General features: G+C 42.3%; 1 protein-coding gene across 1 annotated transcript in view; it reads left to right on the top strand.

Moving 5' to 3' along the window:
- Nucleotides 1–20764, top strand: part of TRIM2 (tripartite motif containing 2) — a 128288-nt gene that overhangs the window by 69099 nt on the left and 38425 nt on the right. The window contains exons 2-6 of the mRNA XM_010840799.1: nt 199–383; nt 5324–5561; nt 18110–18261; nt 19436–19616; nt 20688–20762. Of these exons, the coding sequence (XP_010839101.1) occupies nt 199–383; nt 5324–5561; nt 18110–18261; nt 19436–19616; nt 20688–20762 (831 nt within the window). The remainder of the gene's footprint in view (nt 1–198; nt 384–5323; nt 5562–18109; nt 18262–19435; nt 19617–20687; nt 20763–20764) is intronic.

Raw genomic sequence — 20764 nt, 5'->3', positions numbered from 1 at the left:
CATATGATTATTTTATTGATTTACAAAACGGGCCCCTGACTGTACACCCTCTGTAACACTGCCAGTTGGTTACGCCGGGGTCACAACAAGGAATCCTGCCCATATTCAGAGCGCAGTGCCCCTAGCAAATGAAGCAATGATTGATTTGTATTTGCAGATTATCACATGTGTCTCCGTTTTGGTTTTTCTGTCTGACAGCAGCAGCGTGCAGGGTCAAAGACAGCCGGCCCCCCATGTCAGTGGTCTAGGATGGCCAGTGAAGCCACCAACATCCCCAGTCCTGTGGTGCGCCAGATTGACAAGCAGTTTCTGATTTGCAGTATATGCCTGGAAAGGTACAAGAATCCCAAGGTTCTCCCCTGTCTGCACACTTTCTGCGAGAGGTAAGCCTCTGTGCTCGGAGAAGGGGTTTCACAGACTGACTTTCTACTATCTGCCAAAGGGTGCTGTCCAGAATTCTTCAGTTACCTATGGGAGATGAAAGTCTTTTGTGCTTCTGATAGACATCTAGAAACGTAATCATGAGTTGCAAAGAATTTACTTTCAAGGAACTACAAGTGGGTGGAAGCAGTCCAGTAGCTACTGATTTATTTCCACAGGAGATGGAGCATTACATATTTTAAGATTCAGGTTTTTAAACTTCTCCCTTTGTTCTTTGTGAAACCATTTTTGCCCTCATAGAGAATCTTTGATGAGGGCCAATTAAAAGTCTTCCCAGGTGCTCAGATGGTAAAGAATCTGCCCATAGTTCAGGGGAAACCTGGGTTTGATCCCTTAGTTGGGAAGATTCCCTAGAGAAGGGAATGGCAACGGTCTCCAGTATTCTTGCCGGAGAATTCCATGGACAGAGGAGCCTGGTGGGCTACAGTCCATGGGGGTTGCAAAGAGTCAGACACAACTGAGTGAAGAGTTTATATTTACATAATTAAATATGTATCATTTTCTCCAGCATAACAAATCAGATAATATACATGCGTATATGAGGGGTTAGTTGAAAGGAGGGAGTTTTCTTCCAGAGATACTTCAGAAGACACATACTAATGGTGTATTTGAACATGATGATATTTCAGATGAAGAAAAATCTATATGTGTGTGTGTGTGTGTGTGTGTGTATGTGTGAAATAACTGTAAATTACCTGAGTATTCGTTCTTGAATAGTTTTTTCCACTGAGTTAACCAGTTTTCACAATATATTTTTACCCTCATGTTCAGCTTACCCCATCAGCAATTAGGCATAAAAAATATTGTTGGTAATTAGTTTATCTGTGATCTAATTTTAGTATTTCCCTAGTAAGTTGGCATATTTTTCTTAACAAATGTTAATTATGTGTTATAGCATTTAGTAATACAGCAAATACAGCATTTTATTATTTAATACACATAATTAAAATTTTCTACCTCCTATGATAGAACAGAAAATTGGTGTTTTCAGTGACTTCAAATCAATGCTAATTACATTTGCCATCCAGTTTAATGTACACTTGTTGTCTCCCTGAACATGCTTTGAGTTGATTTCCTTTGGAAAGTCTCAATTACAATAGGATAGCCACACCCTTGGTGGTGACGGATGGATGAGAAAGTGGATTTGTTACTGGTGGTTGTGGTGTTCTGTTTTGCTCTCTTTGTTTTGGGTTGTTTTGTGTGTGTGTGTGCGCGTGCATGCATGCACACAAGTGCATGTACAGTTTTTTGTTTGTTTTAAGCGGTGGTATATAGGGCACTGATACTTTGTACTTTATTCATAATTTTATAATTTTGAACATAATTACAAGTACTGAGTACTTTGTAATTCATATTCCAAAATGGCAACAAGGAGAGTGGTTTTTCTCCCTGACTCAGTGGACATGGCTGAAACATGACCACCAGCTAACTGTGACATGCCCCTGGACTCACATGGGAAGGTCATATGTGATATTCAGGAATCAGGACAGCTGGGCACTCTTATGCTCACTGCTGAGAGTCACTTGGCTTGAGCCTGGCAGAGCCGCCGGGGTTTGGTACCTGCTCAGGCTGGTGTCTGGTTCCCATTCCCTTGCTCTGACTGGTGAGAAGCAGCACTTCCAGACTGCCCTGGCTGTCCCTCTTGCGCTGTCTCTTAGGTCTAGCCCAGGCCACTTCCACTCCACATCCAATAGCTAGTGCTGGAGGTTTTCAAGAGCCAGCAAAGCGAGTCCCTAGGGAATGCCACGCGAAAGTTGTTCGAGCATCATGTGCACTGAACTGATTTCCTTTGCAAGGTGTTGGCAACTTTCCTTAATGAGAACATTTTATGTAGAGACAGAAATTCACGGCTTGTCTCACTGCCAGAGGAGAGGAAGACGCAGGACCATTGTCTCCACCTCTTGCTGGGCACAAACAGTGGCTGCTCGGTGGACAGCCACTCTCTTACTCTCATTTCTTCCAGAATGCCATCAGTGGGGCTTGGAGGATGCAGACACAGTCCCTGGCTTTATGAAGCTTCCAGCCAAGAGAAGCAGCCAGTCATTAGCCACCTAGTCACTCAGATTAATAGGAAATTAAACCAGTCACAACGGCCACGTACCTGAAGTACACAGGCAACCGTATAATAGGAAATGTGGCTCTAACGCAGAAGGCTTCCCTGTAGAAGCGATGATTAGGCAGAAATCCCAAGGATGAAGAAAAATTAGTTTAGCAAAGCAGAGTAAGCAGAAGAAAAGAATTTCAGGTATGTTGCAGAGGTGTAGAGTGAGAGGGACCATGACGCCTTTGGAAGAACTTAAATAAGCCTCGGGTGATAGATGTGCAGCAAATTAGAGGAAGACAGAAAATGCAGATGCCAGATCAGATAGGTGCGCAACCCACATCCTCACGTGTGGATTCTTGTCTTGGCTGTAAGAACGGTGGAAGCCATGGAAGGCTTTCATCTTAGATGTGAGGGGAGGAGATTAAACTTTACATTTGGGGAAGACCACTCTGGTTAGAATATGGAGAACGATGAGGGGGATACAAGGTAGATGACAGTATACCAGGGGTAGGGTGACTGCAGAAACCTAAGCAAGGGTGGTGTGATACAGATGAAGAGACCTGGGCAGCCTGGAAAGACACTTTCGGGCTTCGGTGATGGGTTGGATATGAACATTGAAGACCAGTAAGGGAATTCTTACTGTTTTAAGAACCACTCCTGGTTTGGGTTTGCTTAGACGAAAGGATGGAGATGCAGTTTACTGCTAAGAAGGAGGACAAAGAGTGTGGGAAGATCATGGGGTTGGTTTTGGACAGGTGGAGTTTTAGGACCTGTGAGATCTCTAAGAAGAGATGCAAGAGAGCAGTTGGTGTACAGGTATGGGGCTCAGAGGAGGCATCCATGGGAGGAAACGTACATATGAGAGCGTTACGCTTATTGTTATGTAGTATAATACCCCAGGGAGAGAAGAGGGCTTATGATAAGCCTTGATGAAGTCCAGAGTATACTGACTTTCAGTAGGAGAGAGAGAGCAGGCAGAAGGAGAGCCAGGTGAGTGTGGTATCATAAGGCAAGGAAAGATAAAAAAGGAGTGGGGAGCGGGGGAGTGGACAAGCTTGATGAATGACAGCATTGAAAAATGTGTGTTAGATTTCAGTGTTGCTGGTGACCTCAGCAGAAGTTATTTCATCCCTGATACTGATTCAGTGCTCTCTACTTGTGTGACATGTGTGCGTGCGTGCTGAGTCACTTCAGTCGTATCCGACTCTGCAACCTCACAGACTGTAGGTCTCCAGGCTCTTCAGTCCATGGGATTCTCCAGGCAAGAATACTGGAGTGGGTTGTCGTTTCCTCCTCCAGGGGATCTTCCCAATCCAGGGATCAAAGCCACATCCTTATGTCTTATTGGCAGGCAGGTTCTTTATTATTTGGGTCTCCTGGGAATCCCTGTGTGAAATTGGGAAAGTCAGTTAACCTCCTTGATGTCAGTTTTCCCATCTGCAAAATAAGAGAAATGGGGAGAAATAAGAGGTTTTCAAATTCCGTTTGTCATAGAAGCTGGGAAACATTGTAGTTATGGCAAGCTTAGATTCTGGGGCCAGATCGCCTGGGTTTGGACATCTAAGTCCCTTGGGCAAGTAGCCTACCCTCTCTCTGCCTGTGTTTCTTCATACATTTAAAAGTGATCCCAGGATCATTGGAAGTATAGTTGACCCTCAAACACATGAACCGCATGAGTTTATCATTTGCATATTGTTTTCAGTAGTTAATACTACAGAATGACAAGATCTGCAGATGGTTGAATCTGTAGGTGTAAACCCTGGATGTGTAGGAACTGGCTAATTGAAGGGCTGGCTCTGAGTCATGGGTGGATTTTTGGATTTTCCACTGCACCGGGGGGTCAGCTCCCCTAACTCCACATTGTGCAAGGGCCCACTATACTTTATATTTAGTGACAAGTGTGTGGGTCCATCATTATTAATGTGGCGTAGCTCAGTCAGTAAAGCTTCTGCCTGCATTTCGGGAGACCTGGTTTCATTCCTGGTTGGGGAAGTTCCCCTGGAGAAGGGAATGGCAACCCACTCCAGTATTCTTGCCTGGAGAATCCCATGGACGGAGGAGCCTGGCGGACTCCTGGCAGGTTCATGGGATCACAAGAGTTGGACACGACTTGGCGCTCTCTCTCTTTCTTTCTTTGCTGATTAAGTGAATGAAATTCATGGCTCTTAAGGAGAGGTAAGAAGAGATGGTATGTCCCATCCCCATTTCAAACAAAGCGTTTCCACTTCGATGTGTTTTTAATATCTGAAGTCTGCTTATGATCTTGTGTGTACAGAGTGTCAATGCTAACAAGAACAAGAAGTGACATGTTTCCCCCAATTTGTGTAAAATTCCACAAATTCGTGAATGCCATACCAGCCACTCTAGGCCAATGTTCTTAACCTCAAATGGGCATACAGATTGCCTGGGAGTCTGATTCATCAGACCTGGAGTGGGCCCTGTGAGTTGGAGTCTGCATTTTTTCCAAGCTCCCTGGTGAGGCCAGTGATGCTCAGCATGGACCATACTTTGCTTGTGTGGCAAAGCTCTTGGAAACAGTACCAAACTAAACTAAACTGAAGTTGCTCAGTCATGTCCGACTCTTTGTGACCCCTTGGACTGTAGCCTACCAGGCTCCTCTGTCTATGGGATTTCCCAGGCAAGAGTACTGGAATCAATGAGATTTTCCTTGAGCATCACTTGTCCAGATGGCTGACCAGTCCAATGTAATGTGACCTGTTGACTTCAGAAATGCACTTTTTCTAGTGAAGGAGACCACAACGAAAGTTTATGCAGAGCAGCTTTGTGCCTACCGCAGGAGCCCTACCATGCTGACAGCCCCGCTTCTGCCCTGGACAGGTGCCTGCAGAACTACATTCCCGCCCACAGCTTAACCCTCTCCTGCCCGGTGTGCCGCCAGACCTCCATCCTGCCCGAGAAGGGGGTGGCCGCGCTCCAGAACAACTTCTTCATCACAAACCTGATGGATGTGCTGCAGCGATCTCCAGGCAGCAGTGCTGAGGAGTCCTCCATTCTGGAGACCGTCACCGCCGTGGCTGCAGGGAAGCCTCTGTCATGCCCAAACCACGATGGAAATGTAAGTGAGGCCCTGCGGGTCAATCCTGACTGAGGGGCTGCTTGACGGGGGAGGCTTGGGGCAATCAGAGGGTATCAACTCTGAAACAGGACTCCACCTGGAAAAGGAGTGGTTAACAATGCCTTTACCATCCTCAGATTATTTTGCCTGCTTCCTTTCTCTGACCAAATTTATGTGAATAATAAAATCAATTTTCATTGTGTTCACTTTGCACTAATTGCTGGTGTTTCCCCAGGAGGGCAAACTCACGACTATTTGCCAGCTGGGCATAGTTTGACCCATAGAAACATCTGTGTTATAAATTATGGATAGAGATTAAATAGTAGATACGTTCTGCAAACTGAGAATGATTATTAGAATGTTACAGTGTTTTATTTTTCTTGTGAGGGAAATTTTTCTCATGCTCCATTAGATCCTGTTGCTGCTGCTGCTGCTAAGTCGCTTCAGTCGTGTCCAACTCTGTGCGACCCATAGATGGCAGCCCACCAGGCTCCCCCGTCCCTGGGATTCTCCAGGCAAGAACCCTGGACTGGGTTGCCATTTCCTTCTCCAATGCATGAAAGTGAAAAGTGAAAGTGAAGTTACTCAGTCGTGTCTGACTCTTATCGACCCCATGGACTGCAGCCTACCAGGCTCCTCCATCCATGGGATTTTCCAGGCAAGAGTACTGGAGTGGGGTGCCATCGCCTTCTCCGTAGATCCTGTTACTTAATCATAAATAATCTGAAGTTATGTGAATCCCTGATAAGAGATTATAGACTGGAGTCCAGACTGTGTCCTGCCATCAGCAAGCATAGTAACTGTTACATATTCAGGAGGACCTGTGTGTTCATCAAAAGAGGACTCACAGGAGCTGTGTAGCCTGAAGAGGCAGCACTGCACAGCAGCTGACGGCCAGCTGATTCAAATCCTGCTCTGCAACTCATTTCCTATGTCGGATTTGGCAAAGCTTTGACAGATTTACTAAACTCTCTGTTCCACTTCCTCATCGGTAGAAAGAAAGTAATAGTCTACCATACAGGATTAAGTAGAGAATTAAATATTTAAGTCCTAGAAAATAGACAGTAAGCTCTCAATAAATATTAGCTATTGAAATTGTTTCTAATTAATGATGGCTTCCTGGTGACTCAGACAGTAAAGGGTAAAGATGTAGCAGATGTGGATTCAATCCCTGGGTTGGGAAGATCCCCTGGAGAAGGGAATGGCAACCCACTCCAGTATTCTGGCCTGGAAAATTGCACGGCCAGAGGAGTCTGGCAGGCTACAGTCCATGGGGTCACAAAGAGTCAGAGACACCACTGAGCAGCTAACACACATACACAATGACTTACTTCACTTTTCAAAAACATAGTGACCACTTCAAAAGTGTGTGAAACTGGGACTTCCATGGCGGTCAAACGACTAAGACTCTGAGCGCCCAGTGCCGAGGGCACATGCTACAGCTGAAAAACGAGATTGCACACGCTGCAACAGAGATGGCGCTCCCAAGTGCCGCAGCAAAGCCCTGGGGCAGCCAAACGCATGAATAGATAGATGGATAAGTTGTCTTCAGAGTGTTTCAAGCTGAACTGAGGCAACAGAGGTTGTTAGCAAAGCAACAACTATGAGCCATAGCTAATAATTGTTCGTTTACTCTCTTCCCGCCTTGCCTCAGTCTCACTGGCCTCCTAGAACCTGCCGAGTGGTTTCCCACCTTGGGCCCTTACTGTTCTCTGGTTCTTTACGCCTGGAATGCTCTTTGCCCCGTCTGTGTGGCCAGCTTATTCTCACCCTCTGTGCCCCAGCTCACAGCTCTCCGCCACAGAGCAGTCCTGTCTAGCCCACCATCTGAGGCAGACCACCTCTGACTCCCAGCTACCCGCTGCTCACCACCGTCTTGGTTTCCTTCATGACATTCAGTGTTCTGCCTGCCTCCATCTGTGTATTTGCTGGCTCTCCTTCGAGAGTGAGCTCCCAGGGGGAGAGGCTGTGTTGTTCATCATACCGGTGGCAGTAAGCACAGCGCCTTACACGTGAAAGTGTACGTATAGAAAGAGGCCAGGCAGATGAGACAAAACAAAGGCTACTTACTCAGCACTTGCTGAAACAAAGAGCAGGACCATCACGTGTGTTCTGTCAGAGTCAGGCAGACGAGTGGGGAAGCTCTCTCTGGAAAAAGGAGGAGGCTTCAGGTGTGCCCTGATGGGGAGTGGCTAGCTGGGGAGGCAGGAGGACTAATGAGAAGGGGGCACTCTATGTGACTGCTCCGGTGCAGATCTGACTTTCTCAGCTTGGTCCTAAGTTGAAGGCAGAGACAAAAATTAAAGATGTCAGTTATATCTCTTAGCCTTCAGGGGCCAGTTGTTGCAGAAGTTATCATTTAGCTTTTGGGATTATTGCCAGAGAAGCAGTGTGACTTATGGAAGCCTGGCTTCCTGGGTTGTTTTCTTCAGGATACAAGGTTTGGTGTGGGTTGTTTCCCTGTGGATACAAGGGTTGGTGTGGGTTGTTTCCTTGAGGATACAGGGCTGGTGTGGGTTGTTTCTCTGTGGATACAGGGGTTGGTGTGGGTTGTTTTCTTGTGGATACAGGGGTTGGTCTGAGGTGTTCCTTTGAGGATACAGGGGTTGGTGTGGGTTGTTTCCTTGTGGATACAGGGGTTGGTTTGAGGTGTTTCCTTGAGGATACAGGGGTTGGTGTGGGTTGTTTCCTTGAGGATACAGGGGTTGGTGTGGGTTGTTTCCTTGTGGATACAAGGGTTGGTATGGGTTGTTTCCTTGAGGATACAGGGCTGGTGTGGGTTGTTTCTCTGTGGATACAGGGGTTGGTGTGGGTTGTTTCCTTGTGGATACGGGGGTTGGTCTGAGGTGTTTCCTTGAGGACACAGGGTTTGGTGTGGGTTGTTTCCTTGTGGATACAGGGGTTGGTCTGAGGTGTTTCCTTGAGGATACAGGGGTTGGTCTGAGGTGTTTCCTTGAGGATACAGGGGTTGGTGTGGGTTGTTTCCTTGTGGATACAGGGGTTGGTTTGAGGTGTTTCCTTGAGGATACAGGGGTTGGTGTGGGTTGTTTCCTTGAGGATACAGGGGTTGGTGTGGATTGTTTCCTTGTGGATACAGGGGTTGGTCTGAGGTGTTTCCTTGAGGATACTGGTTGGTGTGGGTTGTTTCCTTGGAGATGCAGGGGTTGGTTTCCTGGGCAGATTGTGGTCAGAATTCTGTTTTTACATGGTCCAACCACTGTGCATTGTAGTGTTCAGTTTCTCAGAAGCCAAGAGTACATATTTTTGAACAAGTGACCAGACACCATGCTTGGTTTCTCACACATTTCTTTGTGTAAAGTAGGTATTGGTTACTTTCATTTTATAGATAAAGAAACTGAGAATTGACCAGTTTAAGTCACACAGCTAGTTGACACATCATAAATGCTAGATGAGAGGAAATAGCATCCTGAGTTTTTTGGTAGCCAAAACAAGAGAGACATTGTGTGTTACATTTTTAATTATCTAATTGAAAGCATGGGCTTCCTTTGTAGCTCGGTTGGTTAAGAATCTGCCTGCAGTGCAGGAGACCCGGGTTTGATCCCTGGGTCAGGGAAGATCCCTTGGAGAAAGAAATGGCAACCATACCATGCTCTCAATAACTATAGGTTTTCTGTGCACTGTACTCCAGGGGAGCATTACCATGTAAGTTTTGTCAAGGGAACTTGAAGGGTGCCTTCTTATAACCACAGCTCTTAGTAAATGCTAAGGCTGTCTCCTCCTGGGGCCCACATTCTAAATACTGGTCTGAGAAGGTGTCTCTATCACATACAAGAATTTCCTTAAAGTGTAGTCCAGGCAAGGAACTTTCTGCAGATCTGACTTGATAGAGAAGCACCATTTTAGAAACATTAGGAGACTGCTGTAGACCTGGGTCCAAAATGGGGTATAAAAGACAACCGTGTGGAATGATAAATAATGGTAGCTAAAAAGATTACATCACTGAGGAACGCCAGGTGTGTCGTGGAATTCAGGAACGAGCTCCCGGCGCAGCACAACTGGAGCATGGCGATGCGCCCGTGAGGTGGAACACTGGTGGGCCACAGAATACAGGGCTGAGCCTGGAGAGAAATTGTGATGGGCTGGGGGTGTCATCAAGGAAAGGTCTGGCCTACACTCCATGGGCAGTGAGGAAGCATTCAAACCTTTTAAACAGGAGATGGGTATGTGGCATTGTGGAGGAACACAGCAGCAGAGATTGGAGGCTGCAACACCAGTTCTGTTTGGCACTGAGTTGTCCAAATGAGGGATGATAACAGAACAAGAAGGGCATTAGTGGATTTGGAGAATGAAGGATGAATTTCGGAGAAAAGAGTAGTCTTTTATTTGATCATCTCTGCGTGTGTTTGTGCTCAGTCGTGTCTGACTCTTTGAGTCCCCATGGACTGTAGCCCACCATGCTCCTCCGTCCATGGAATTTTCTAGGCAAGAATATTGGAGTGGGTTGCCATTTCCTACTCCAAGGGATCTCCCATACCCAGGGATCAAACCCACATCTTTTTGTCTCCTGCATTGGCAGGTGGGTTCTTTACCTTTGGCGCCACCTGGGAAGCCCCTTTAGAATCTACCCCCCCACAAATAAAAAGGCATATACTAAAATGTGTTGAACTATTAAGCTATTAAGATGGTGAGAATTTGAGCAATTCAAATTTATCATATAAGTCACTTTAAAAAAATTATTTTCTCTTGTATAGACCAAGTTCCCACACCACAATGAACTAAAATTACATTAGCAACATGATATAGACTTCAAATCTTTTTTAAAAGCTTATAATTATTTAACCAAAGAAAATAGAAAAATTAGATTATTTACAAAATATTGAAAGTGGAAACTTTATTAAATGTATAATATAAAGTCATATCTATACTCAGAAAATTTTATAGGTTTAAGTATTTTCTTTTATTTAAAAATATTCCATTTCAAGAAGTTAGGGAAAGAACAATAAAATAAATATATGGAACACAAAATAAACGAAAATAAAAAAGACAACCTTGGAGAGTTTGAAAATCCTGAAACAATTGTGTTGATGAATAAATCCAAGAGCTGAACTCTTTTTTATTAATTAAATAATTTGATAGAGCACCAAATGGTAAATATAAATTAATTGAGACTAATAAAGAGATTAAAAGATTTTAAAATTAGCAAGTCAATTCTCTGCTAAAGACTAAGATATTGAAAGCCTGAATGAAATAGATCATTACCTAGGAAACTAAAAATGATCAAAAAAACCCAAGGTGACTTAAAACTTCAAAAAAAAAAAAAGAAACCAGTGAAAGTTAATTTAAAACTGAATGCTTTGGGGACTTTGGTCCAGTGGCTGGGACTCTGCCCTCCCAGGTGGGGGTGGGGGGCAGTGCGGGAGTTGGGGTGGGGCAGATCCAATCCCTGATGGGGGAACTAGATCCCATAGGAACAACTAAGACTCAGTGCAGCCAAGTAAGTAAAAATATTAAAAAACAAACAAACAAACACTGAATGCCTTCAAACTTGTATAAAACAGACATGATTCTGATTCGTAGTATGTATACTTCTGAACCATAAAAAAGGTAGGGAGCTCCCAAATTCACCTATGATACACTCATAACTCTTGACACCAAAGTCTAGTGAAGACATAAGAAAACTTTGAGTCACTAAGTTTATGAAAGTAGCTGTACAATTCTTATTTAAATACCCCAGCAAACTTTTACCATGTAAGAGCACTTATTAAGAAAAATATGAGTATCACAAAAGAAAATGAGCACAGAACTTTAAGAAAGTCAGAAGAGATATGAACAGTTGATAATCGTAGGAGGAAATAAATGTTAAGTGTCACAAATAATTCTTCGAGATTGTTTTCTGATCATGCCTAAGCAATAGAGACCGTTGGATGTCACAGGCTGCTAAGCAGAAACTCTCTCAAAGATGCTAATTCCAGCAAAGGTAAAGAAGCCTTTGGGTGAAACTTTCCCTTGTTTCTCTACCAAAAATATCACATCACATCACATTGAAAATTAACTCTAAAGAGTCAGATCCTCCTGGAGGTGTTTTGAGCACTTTCTCTATGCTGAGTCATTATGATTCTTTGGAATCGTAAGATGTGTAAACCAGCAAGAGGCCTTGGAAAATGAACTGCGCTTCTTTAATCATTCTGTTGTTCCATTATGGATCCTAGGAGTTCACTGCCGCTGCTTTGAAACAGGGGTCCTCATTACATATTCAAGCCAAATACATGCAATATTACAGATAATTGGCTGCGGTTAATTGCCATGGGTAAATCTTTAAAAACAATTCAAGCGTCTGAAGGTTAATAAAATCGGGTAATTAACAATGAAGCAGGATGTTGCCGTCATAAACTGCCTGGTGCTGGTTAGCACATGTGGATGAAAGCCTGTCATTTACTTTAAGTGCTGTGACACTGTCTTCTAATTAAACTGCCACTGCTGCATTGTTCAGATACAAAGAAAAATGGGAATAATGGTCAGTGATTTAAGAGGTTCTTTGCACTTAAACCAGACATTTGAGCTCATGCCTTAAAGTCCCAAAGCACAAATAATCCTTAAGCCCTGTTGTTGCTGGCTTCGGTGCCTTACTAAGGAGGACGTTAAGAGGTGTGAAGGAGAGATCCTCATGAAGAATTCCTTGCCAAGAATCAGCCCCCACTTCCAAAAGCCTCTGGATTGGCTGCAAGGCCCTGACCATCCTTTATAGCTCGCTATTATGCATATAGTCCTGCCATCCTCTCTTCTAATGAACCCAAACTTGACTACCTGTCAACAGCCACAAGCTCATCCAGGCCACCCAGCACTGGGAGCACCAGAGTAATCTCACCCAAGATGGACGAGCTCCGCTGGGTCGCTCACTCCTACAGTGAGGTCTCAGCTTGAGTCAAAGCTGTCAGAACCAAGGACAAGCATTAGAGAATAACTAGTTGTTGATGTTTCAAAATGATTTCAGGGCCTTTGCTTCCCAGGAAACAACTAGGACTCGGTACCAGGGACAGTTACACAGGTCTGCTGCTGTCTTTTCAAAGATAGAATTTTTTTAAATTGAGGTAAAAATCACTCAACATAAAATTCAGCTTTCTAACTACTTTATTAGTTTTTTAGATTTTTACTTGATGTGGATCTTTTTAAAAAGTCTTTACTGAATTTGTTCCAATACTGTGTTTTATGTTTTGTCTTTTTGGCCAAGAGGCATGTGGAATCTTAAATCCCTGACCTGTACCCTCTGCATTGGGAGAGTTGACCGTTGTACTGCCAGTGAAGTCCCTGTTTTCATCACTTTTTATTTTGGCTGCACTGGGTCTTTGTTGTGGCGAGCAGGGGCTCCTCTTCATTGTGGTGTGTGGGCTTCTCATTGCGGTGGGTTCTCTTGTGGAGCAGTAACTGCAGCGTGTGGGCTCAGCTGACCCACAGCACGTGGGATCAAACCCACAGCCCAGGGATCAAACCCACATCTGCATTGGCAGCTGGATTCTTTACCACTGAACCGCCACTGAAGTCCTTCTTAGTATATTAAAAAGGTTGTGTAAACATCACTACTATCTAATTCCAGACGTTTTTCATTATATCCTCCAAAGAAACTGTGTACCTGTTAAGCAGTCATTCTTCATCCCCTCCCCCCACCCCAACCCTTGGCACCTGTCACCTGCTTTCTGTCTCTAAGGATCTATTATGGACATTTGATATAAATGCAGTCCTGCAATATGTGGCCTTTTGAGTCCAGCTTCTGTCATTTAGCATAAGGTTTTCAAGGTTCATCTATATTGTAGTGAATATTAGAACATCATTCGTTTCTTTATGGCTAAATAATTTACCACAATTCATTTATCCGTTCTTGAGTTGATGGATATTTGGGTTGTTTCCACTTTCCACTTTGAGCTGTTATGAATAAAGCTGCTGTAAACATTCACGAATGGGTTGCTGGGTCATATGGTAGAGTTGAACACCAGCAAAGCATGAGAGTTCTGATTTTCCATATTCTTACCAACACTTGTTATTATCTGATTTTTTGAGTCTAGCCCTCCTAGGTGCTGTGATGTCTCATTGTGGTTTTGATTTGCAATTTTTTAGTGACTAATGATGTTGAAAGTATTCTCCTGTGAAAATTGGCCTTTCATTTAGCCTCTTTGAAGAAAAGTCTATTTAATTCCTTTGACAATTTTTGAATTGGGTTCTTGAGTTACAGGGTTTTTTTAATATGTTCTGGATACTGCATCCTTATCAGATGTATAACTAAGAAATATTTTCCCCGTTCCTTTTATGTTTCTGTTACTGTCCTTTGATACACAAATTTTTAATTTGATGAAGTCCAACTTATCTTTTTTATTTTGGCTTGTGCTTTTGTTTCATATCCAGGAATCTGTTGCCAAGTCCAAGGTCATGAAGATTTAACCCTATGGGTTTTTTCCCAGGATTTTTATAGTTTTAGTCCTTACATTTAGGTTGTTAATCTATTTTGAGTTAATTTTTATATATGCAGTGAAGTAAGGTTTCAGCTTCATTCTTTTACATGTAGATACCCAGTGGCTTTGACATTATTTCTTGAAAAAACTGTTTCCCTCATTGAGTGGTCTTGGCATCCTTGTCAAGAATCAACTGACCATAAATGTATTGTTTTACTTCTGAACTCTCAAATCTATTCCATTGATCTATATGCCTGTTTTTATGCTGGTAACACACAATTTTAATTACGTTAGCTTCATAGTTTCAAAATTTAGAAATATGAGCCTTCCAATTTTGCTCTTCAAACTCTTTTTTAAGACTGTTTTGGCTATTCAGGGTCCCAGTGCATTTCTCTGTTAGTTTAGGAACAGCTTGTTCACTTTTGTGAAAAAAAAAGTTAGAATTTTGATAGCTGTTTCATTGAATTTGTAGATCAGTTTGGGGAATTCTGCGCTCTTAACAATATTAAGTCTTCCAAGGCATAAGCATAAGTTATCTTTCCATTTATTTCCATTATTCTTTAATTTTTTCCAACAATATTCTGTAGTTCTCAGTGTATAAGTCTTAACATTTTCTTAGGTAAATTTATTCTTTAAATATTTTATATTCTTTTGGATGCTATTATAATGGAATTTTCTTAAATTCATTTTTGATTTTTCATTGTTAGTGGATAGAAATACAACTGTTTTTTGTTTGTTTGATCTTATATCCTAAAACTTTACTGAATAAATTTGTTAGATCTAATATTGTATGTATGTGTGTGCATGTGTGTATTCTTGGGGATTTTCCATATATAAGTCATCTCTGAAAAGAGGAATTTTTACTTCTTTTCCAATTTGGATGCATTTTATTTATTTTTCTTGCCTATATGCTCCGGTTAAAATTTCCAGTACATTGTTATAGAAGTGACAGAAGTGAGGAAAAAAAGAAGTGGCAAATGTGGACATCCTTTTCTTATTTCTGATCTTAGGGAATTACCATTAAAGAAGCTGTGGGTTTTTGTAAATTCCCGTTTGCAAGTTGAGGAATTTTCCTTCTAATTTGATAAGTATGTTTTTATCATGAAAGGATGTTGGTATTGTCAATACTTTTTTTTTGCATTTGCTAATATAATCATATGGGTTTTCTTCCCTTCATCCTATTACCATGGTGTATTACATATATTGATTACTGTATGTGGATCACCCTTGCATTTCTGAAATAAATTCCACTTGGTCATGTGTTTAGTCCTTTTAATATGCAGCTGGATTAAGTTTACTAGTATTTTGTAAAGGATTTTTACACCTATATTCATAGGCAATATTAGTCTATAATTTTCTTTTTCCATGATGTTTTTGGCTTTGATGTCAGTATATTACCGGCCTATTAGAATGAATGAATGTTCCCTTTTCTTCTACTTTTTGAAGACTTTGAGGATTGGTGTTAATTATTCTTAAATGTCTGGTAGAAATCACCAGTGAAGCCATCTTGGCCTGGACTTTTCTTTGTTGGACGTTTTTTGAATATTGATTCGTCTCTTTACTTACTATAGGTCTATTCACATGTTCTGTTTCTTCTTGGAGTTAGTTTTAGTAGATTCTGTGTTTCTAGGAATTTATCCATTTTATCTAGGTTATTTAATCTGTTGACCTACAGCAGTCCATAGTATTATGTCAATTTTGTTGATCTTTACAAAGAACCAACTTTTGGTTTCATTGATTTTGCGATTCGTTTTCTATTCTCCACTCTGATCTTTGTTTCCTTTCTTCTGCTTGCTTTGGGTTTAGTTCTTCTTTTTCTAGTTCCTTCAGGTGGAAGCTTAGGTTTATTGATTTGAGATCTTCTTTTTCATTGTAGACATTTACCGCTATAAAATTTGCTCTGAGTACTGTCTCTCAAATTTTGGCATGTTGTTATTTTTAAATAAAAAAATCTCAAGCTATTTTTTAATTTCCTTTGTAATTTTTCTTTGACTCATTATTTAAGTGTATGTTATTTAATTTCCACGTATTTGTTAATTTTCCAGATTTCCTTCTGTTACTGATTTCTAATTTCATTCCATTATAGCCAGAGAAGATACTTTATATGATTTCAATCATTTTAAATTTATTGAGACTTTTGTATATGGTTTATTGTGGAAAATGTTCCATGTGTACATGGCAAAAATGCATTGTTATTGAACAGAATGTTCTATATGTAGATGTTAGATCAAGTTGGCTTATAATGTTTTTCAAATTCTCTATTTCTTTACTGATCTTCCATCTAATAGTTCTATCATTACTGAAAGTTCAATATTGAAATCTTCAGCCATTATTATTGAACTGTCCATTCCCCCCTTCAGTTCTATCGGTTTTTGTTTTGTTAATAATTGTCATCTCTTCTTGACAGATTGACCATTTTGTCATTATTAATGTCCTTATTTAACTGAAGTATAGTTGATGGTCCTTTTCTGTCTGTTATATCCCTGGAGAAGGAAATGGCAACCCAGTCCAGTACTCTTGCCTAGAAAATCCCATGGACGGAGGAGCCTGGTGTCCATGGGGTCGCAAAGAGTCGGACATGACTGAGCAACTTCACTTTCTTTCCTTTCTTTCTTTCTTCCTGTCTGTTATAACAACTTTTGTCTTACAGTCCATTTTGTCTAATATTAGAATAGCCGCTCCAGCTCTCTTTTGGTTACTATTTTCATGGAATATCTTTTTCCATCTTTTTACCTTCAACCGAAAGTGAATCTCTTACAAACAGCATACAGTTCACACATTCAGCAGTATTATTATAGCTACTACGTATAAGGAATTACCTAGGCTCTGAGTTGTTTCAGTGCTCAGTAACTTAAAATCTTATAAATATTTCATAAAAGGGATATGAATAAAATTGCTTTAGTGCGTGCATTCACTTTATGAAAAAATCAATCAATCTGTGTTAGGATTTATGCCATTTTTTTTTATATGTGTTATACTTCAAGAAAAAAATCCCCCCCTTCAAAGTGCTTTGGGAATTCAATATTGGAAAAAGTTATTTCCAGCTTGAGAGAATAAGGGGAATGCTTTCACAAAGAAACTTTTGGGCTTTATGTTATATTATTACCAAGAGTTCATCTTTAATGAGGATAAAGTGGTTTTATTTTCAAGTAAGCAAATGATACCATCATCATTATCATCGCTGCTACTGCTTAGGAACTTACTGTTTGTCAGTGCCAGGCATCGTCTGAGTTCTTTGTGCGAATTACTCCCTGAACCCTCATAGCAGCCCTGTGAAATAGGTTAGTAGGTTGCACAATTGTCTCCATTTGACAGAGAGAAAATTGAGACACGGTGAAGTCATGGGAAGTGATGGAGCCAGAAAGTGTTCTGTCCCACTCATCTCTTATCCAAACAGCAGCAGTTCTCAAGGTGCCATCCAGGAACTCTCATGGGTCCCCAGACCACTTCAGGGGATCCACAAGATCACAACTGTATGATAATACTAAGCATTGTTTACCTTTTTCACTCCCAATCTCTCAAGAGTATACAGTGGCATTTTCCAGAGGCTGTATGGCAGTGCTTTCAGGACAGACTGAACACAAACAGATACGAGAATCCAGCTGTCTTTTGTGAAGCCAGACCCTGAAGAGATTTTCAAATATGGAAAGCAGTGCCATTCTTCTCACAGGATTTTCTGTTTTGCAAAATATACTTTTCATAAATCATATTATTTATATTCACATTTAATGGGGCTTAGTTTTGCTTTTGATGAATTAATATCTGGAATGTTTCTCAGTTTCCACTTTTAATATAAGCAGCTGTAGATATAACTCACATAAACAAAAAGCATTTCGAGCTCTCAGTCATTTATAAAGAGTGCAAAGGAGTCCTGAGACTCAAATATCTGAGAACCACAGCACTGCGCTGTTCTGCCTTGGGGCAGTGGCCAAGTACAGCTGAGTTTGTGCCTGTAGCAGCTGCTCTGGAATCCCATCCACCTCTGTTTGAGACCTGGCACACAAAAGTTTATCTTTCCTTTTCTCCTGTGATGCTGGATCCTGGAGAGGCTGTGGGAATTACTGCGCACGTGCTGGGGAAGACCCAGCACCTGGTCAGCGCTCAGTCTGTGGCGGAGAACAGGAGCCGCTCTTGTGTCGCCCACAGGTGATGGACTTCTACTGCCAGTCCTGTGAGACCGCCATGTGTCGGGAGTGCACAGAGGGGGAGCACGCGGAGCACCCCACCGTCCCCCTCAAGGACGTGGTGGAGCAGCACAAGGCTTCGCTCCAGGTGCAGCTGGACGCCGCCAACAGAAGGTGTGCACACCCCCTCTGCGCGCACGGCCGGCCGCCTGCGGCCTCCGGGTTTCATGTCCCAGTGGGATAGAAGGTTCATGTCACCTAAGTAAATTCTCCTTTGAACACAGCTCTGTGGTCATAAACTAGTGAGCGATAAGGGTGACCCCCTGCCCTTTGGTAAAATTCCAGTCCCCTTGTTATAAGTAGGCTTTTCTTTCAGCACCTTTGTATGATTAAATGAACAAAATATACTCGAGGAAAATGCTCTCAGATCTCTGAAATTTGTGCCTGAAACCAGGCTTTCTGAAGAGCCTTTCTTAGCTACTGTTCTTGACTCACAGGCCATTATGCCAACTGTGACTGGCTTCTCTCTGCTTGAGCCCAGCAAAAAGGTCTTCAGCAGCGATTGCTCAGTTTTCCTTCTGCTTCCTTGCCTCCAGGCTCTTTATTTGGCAAGGGTAGCTGTGTGATATGAGAAAGATCAAAGGGAGGAAATAAACAGCCAGCTGAAAATAAATCTTTACCAATAGTTGAAGTGAGAAAAGTGTGGCTGTTCTGTACTAATTGAAAGAATTTGGAAACTTGCAAGAAGTTCACAGGAAACTCTGAGTTTGGGTCAGTTTTTCATGTGATTGAAGAAAAAGATATAGCTGTCTATTTAGAACAGTGGTCCTTGGGCATGGGCCATGATATCCCCTAGGGGACACTGGCAATGTCTGGAGACAATTTGGTGTCACAACTGTGTGTGAGGGAGGAGTAGAGGAAAGGATGCTGTTAAACATCCTGTAATACATAATAATCTTTTCCATTTTGCTGTATCATAGGATTTTGAATATAGCTCTCTGTGCTATACAGTGGGACCTTGGGCTTGTCCACTGTAGAGTATGCCTGATTTAGAGTGGGAGAAAAAGCCGAGGGGTTCTGAGAGCTTTGAGGTTTTGTACCATCAATTATTATAAATAAATGACTGAGGTAGATTGAAATAAGACATGGATCTTCAAAATCTCTTTTCTCAAAGGCAGTGATTATGGCATGTCTTATGATTCTGTTCTTCAGTTTTTACTTTTTAAAGATGATGAAAGGCATAGAAAATGTTTCTTGACAAAATATAGTGTTTGGATAGTTTTGTTTTTGTTTTACTATTTCCCTGTGGATGTTACTAGAATAACAAACTCTGACAACTGTCCTCCAGGCTCCCAGAAATAGATTCAGCTCTTCAGTTCATCTCGGAAATCATCCATCAGTTAACCAACCAGAAGGCCAGTATTGTGGACGACATCCATTCTACCTTTGATGAACTCCAGAAGACTTTAAACGTGCGCAAGAGTGTGCTGCTCATGGAGCTGGAAGTCAACTATGGCCTCAAACACAAAGTAAGACTCCAGCCATTCTTAGGACATCCCATAGGAGGCTTGATCCTGGGCCTCCCTGACGCCAGCTTACTGTTCCACCAGCAGCAAAGGGGACTCAAATGGGTTCTTAAGTGTCACTGTTGTTTGGTAAAGAGTAGCTTTTACTTGGAGAAGGCAATGGCACCCCACTCTAGTACTCTTGCCTGGAAAATCCCACGGACAGAGGAGCCTGGTGGGCTGCAGTCCATGGGGTTGCTAAGAGTTGGACACAACTGAGCGACTTCACTTTCCCTTTTCACTTTCATGCATTGGAGAAGGAAATGGCAACCCACTTCAGTGTTCTTGCCTGGAGAATCCCAGGGACGGGGGAGCCTGGTGGGCTGCAGTCTGTGGGGTCGCACAGAGTTGGACACGACTGAAGCGACTTAGCAGCAGCAGCAGCAGCAGCTTTTACTTAACAGCATATTTTTTCCTGTTTCCAGCTATGTTTTCCTTCTTGTTTTCACCAAAACTATGATTCTGTGGCCTTAAGTACCACTTTATAACTTGACTACATAAAAGACAAGGTTGAATATAAAGTAATACTTTCAGGATTTAGGGTTAAACTGGATTGTTTTCCTTCCTTAATTATAATGTCTAATAGTCTCTTGATGACTCTCTCACCCACACCAACCTGTTAGTCAACTTCAGAGTGAACCCTGACTGCAGCCTCTGTTTAACTCTGCACGTCCCATCACAAAACCAGGGATAAAAGCTTCTGATATTCAGATGTGGAGCTTTCATTTGTCTGGTTTCTGTTCCTTGAGCTGATGACAGGAGAACTTTGAACATTAGGGAAAGAGACTGAGTAATGAATACTTCAGATGTCAGGCATAGCACTCTGTCGCCACGCTCTGGGTGACGTTTCAGCTCACCCCAGACACATGATCCCAGAAATATGTGTGTGGGAGAGATGAGGCGAGGAGGACAGGAAAGAGAAGGGGCTGGGAAGGCAATTTAGGATTTAGCATTACAGCCGGGTTCACTGGGTTAAACGGAACCTCGCCCCGGGGCACTCCGTGGGCGGCGCTCAGCTGCTCGCTTTCCCCACAGGTCCTCCAGTCACAGCTGGACACCCTGCTCGAGGGGCAGGAGAGCATCAAGAGCTGCAGCAACTTCACGGCACAGGC

Source organism: Bison bison, unplaced genomic scaffold (assembly GCF_000754665.1).
Source record: "Bison bison bison isolate TAMUID 2011002044 unplaced genomic scaffold, Bison_UMD1.0 scf7180017864146, whole genome shotgun sequence".
Classification (NCBI taxonomy): Eukaryota; Metazoa; Chordata; class Mammalia; order Artiodactyla; family Bovidae; genus Bison; species Bison bison.
Note: the sequence above shows the minus strand (reverse complement) of the source record. Positions and strands in the feature narration are given on the sequence as shown.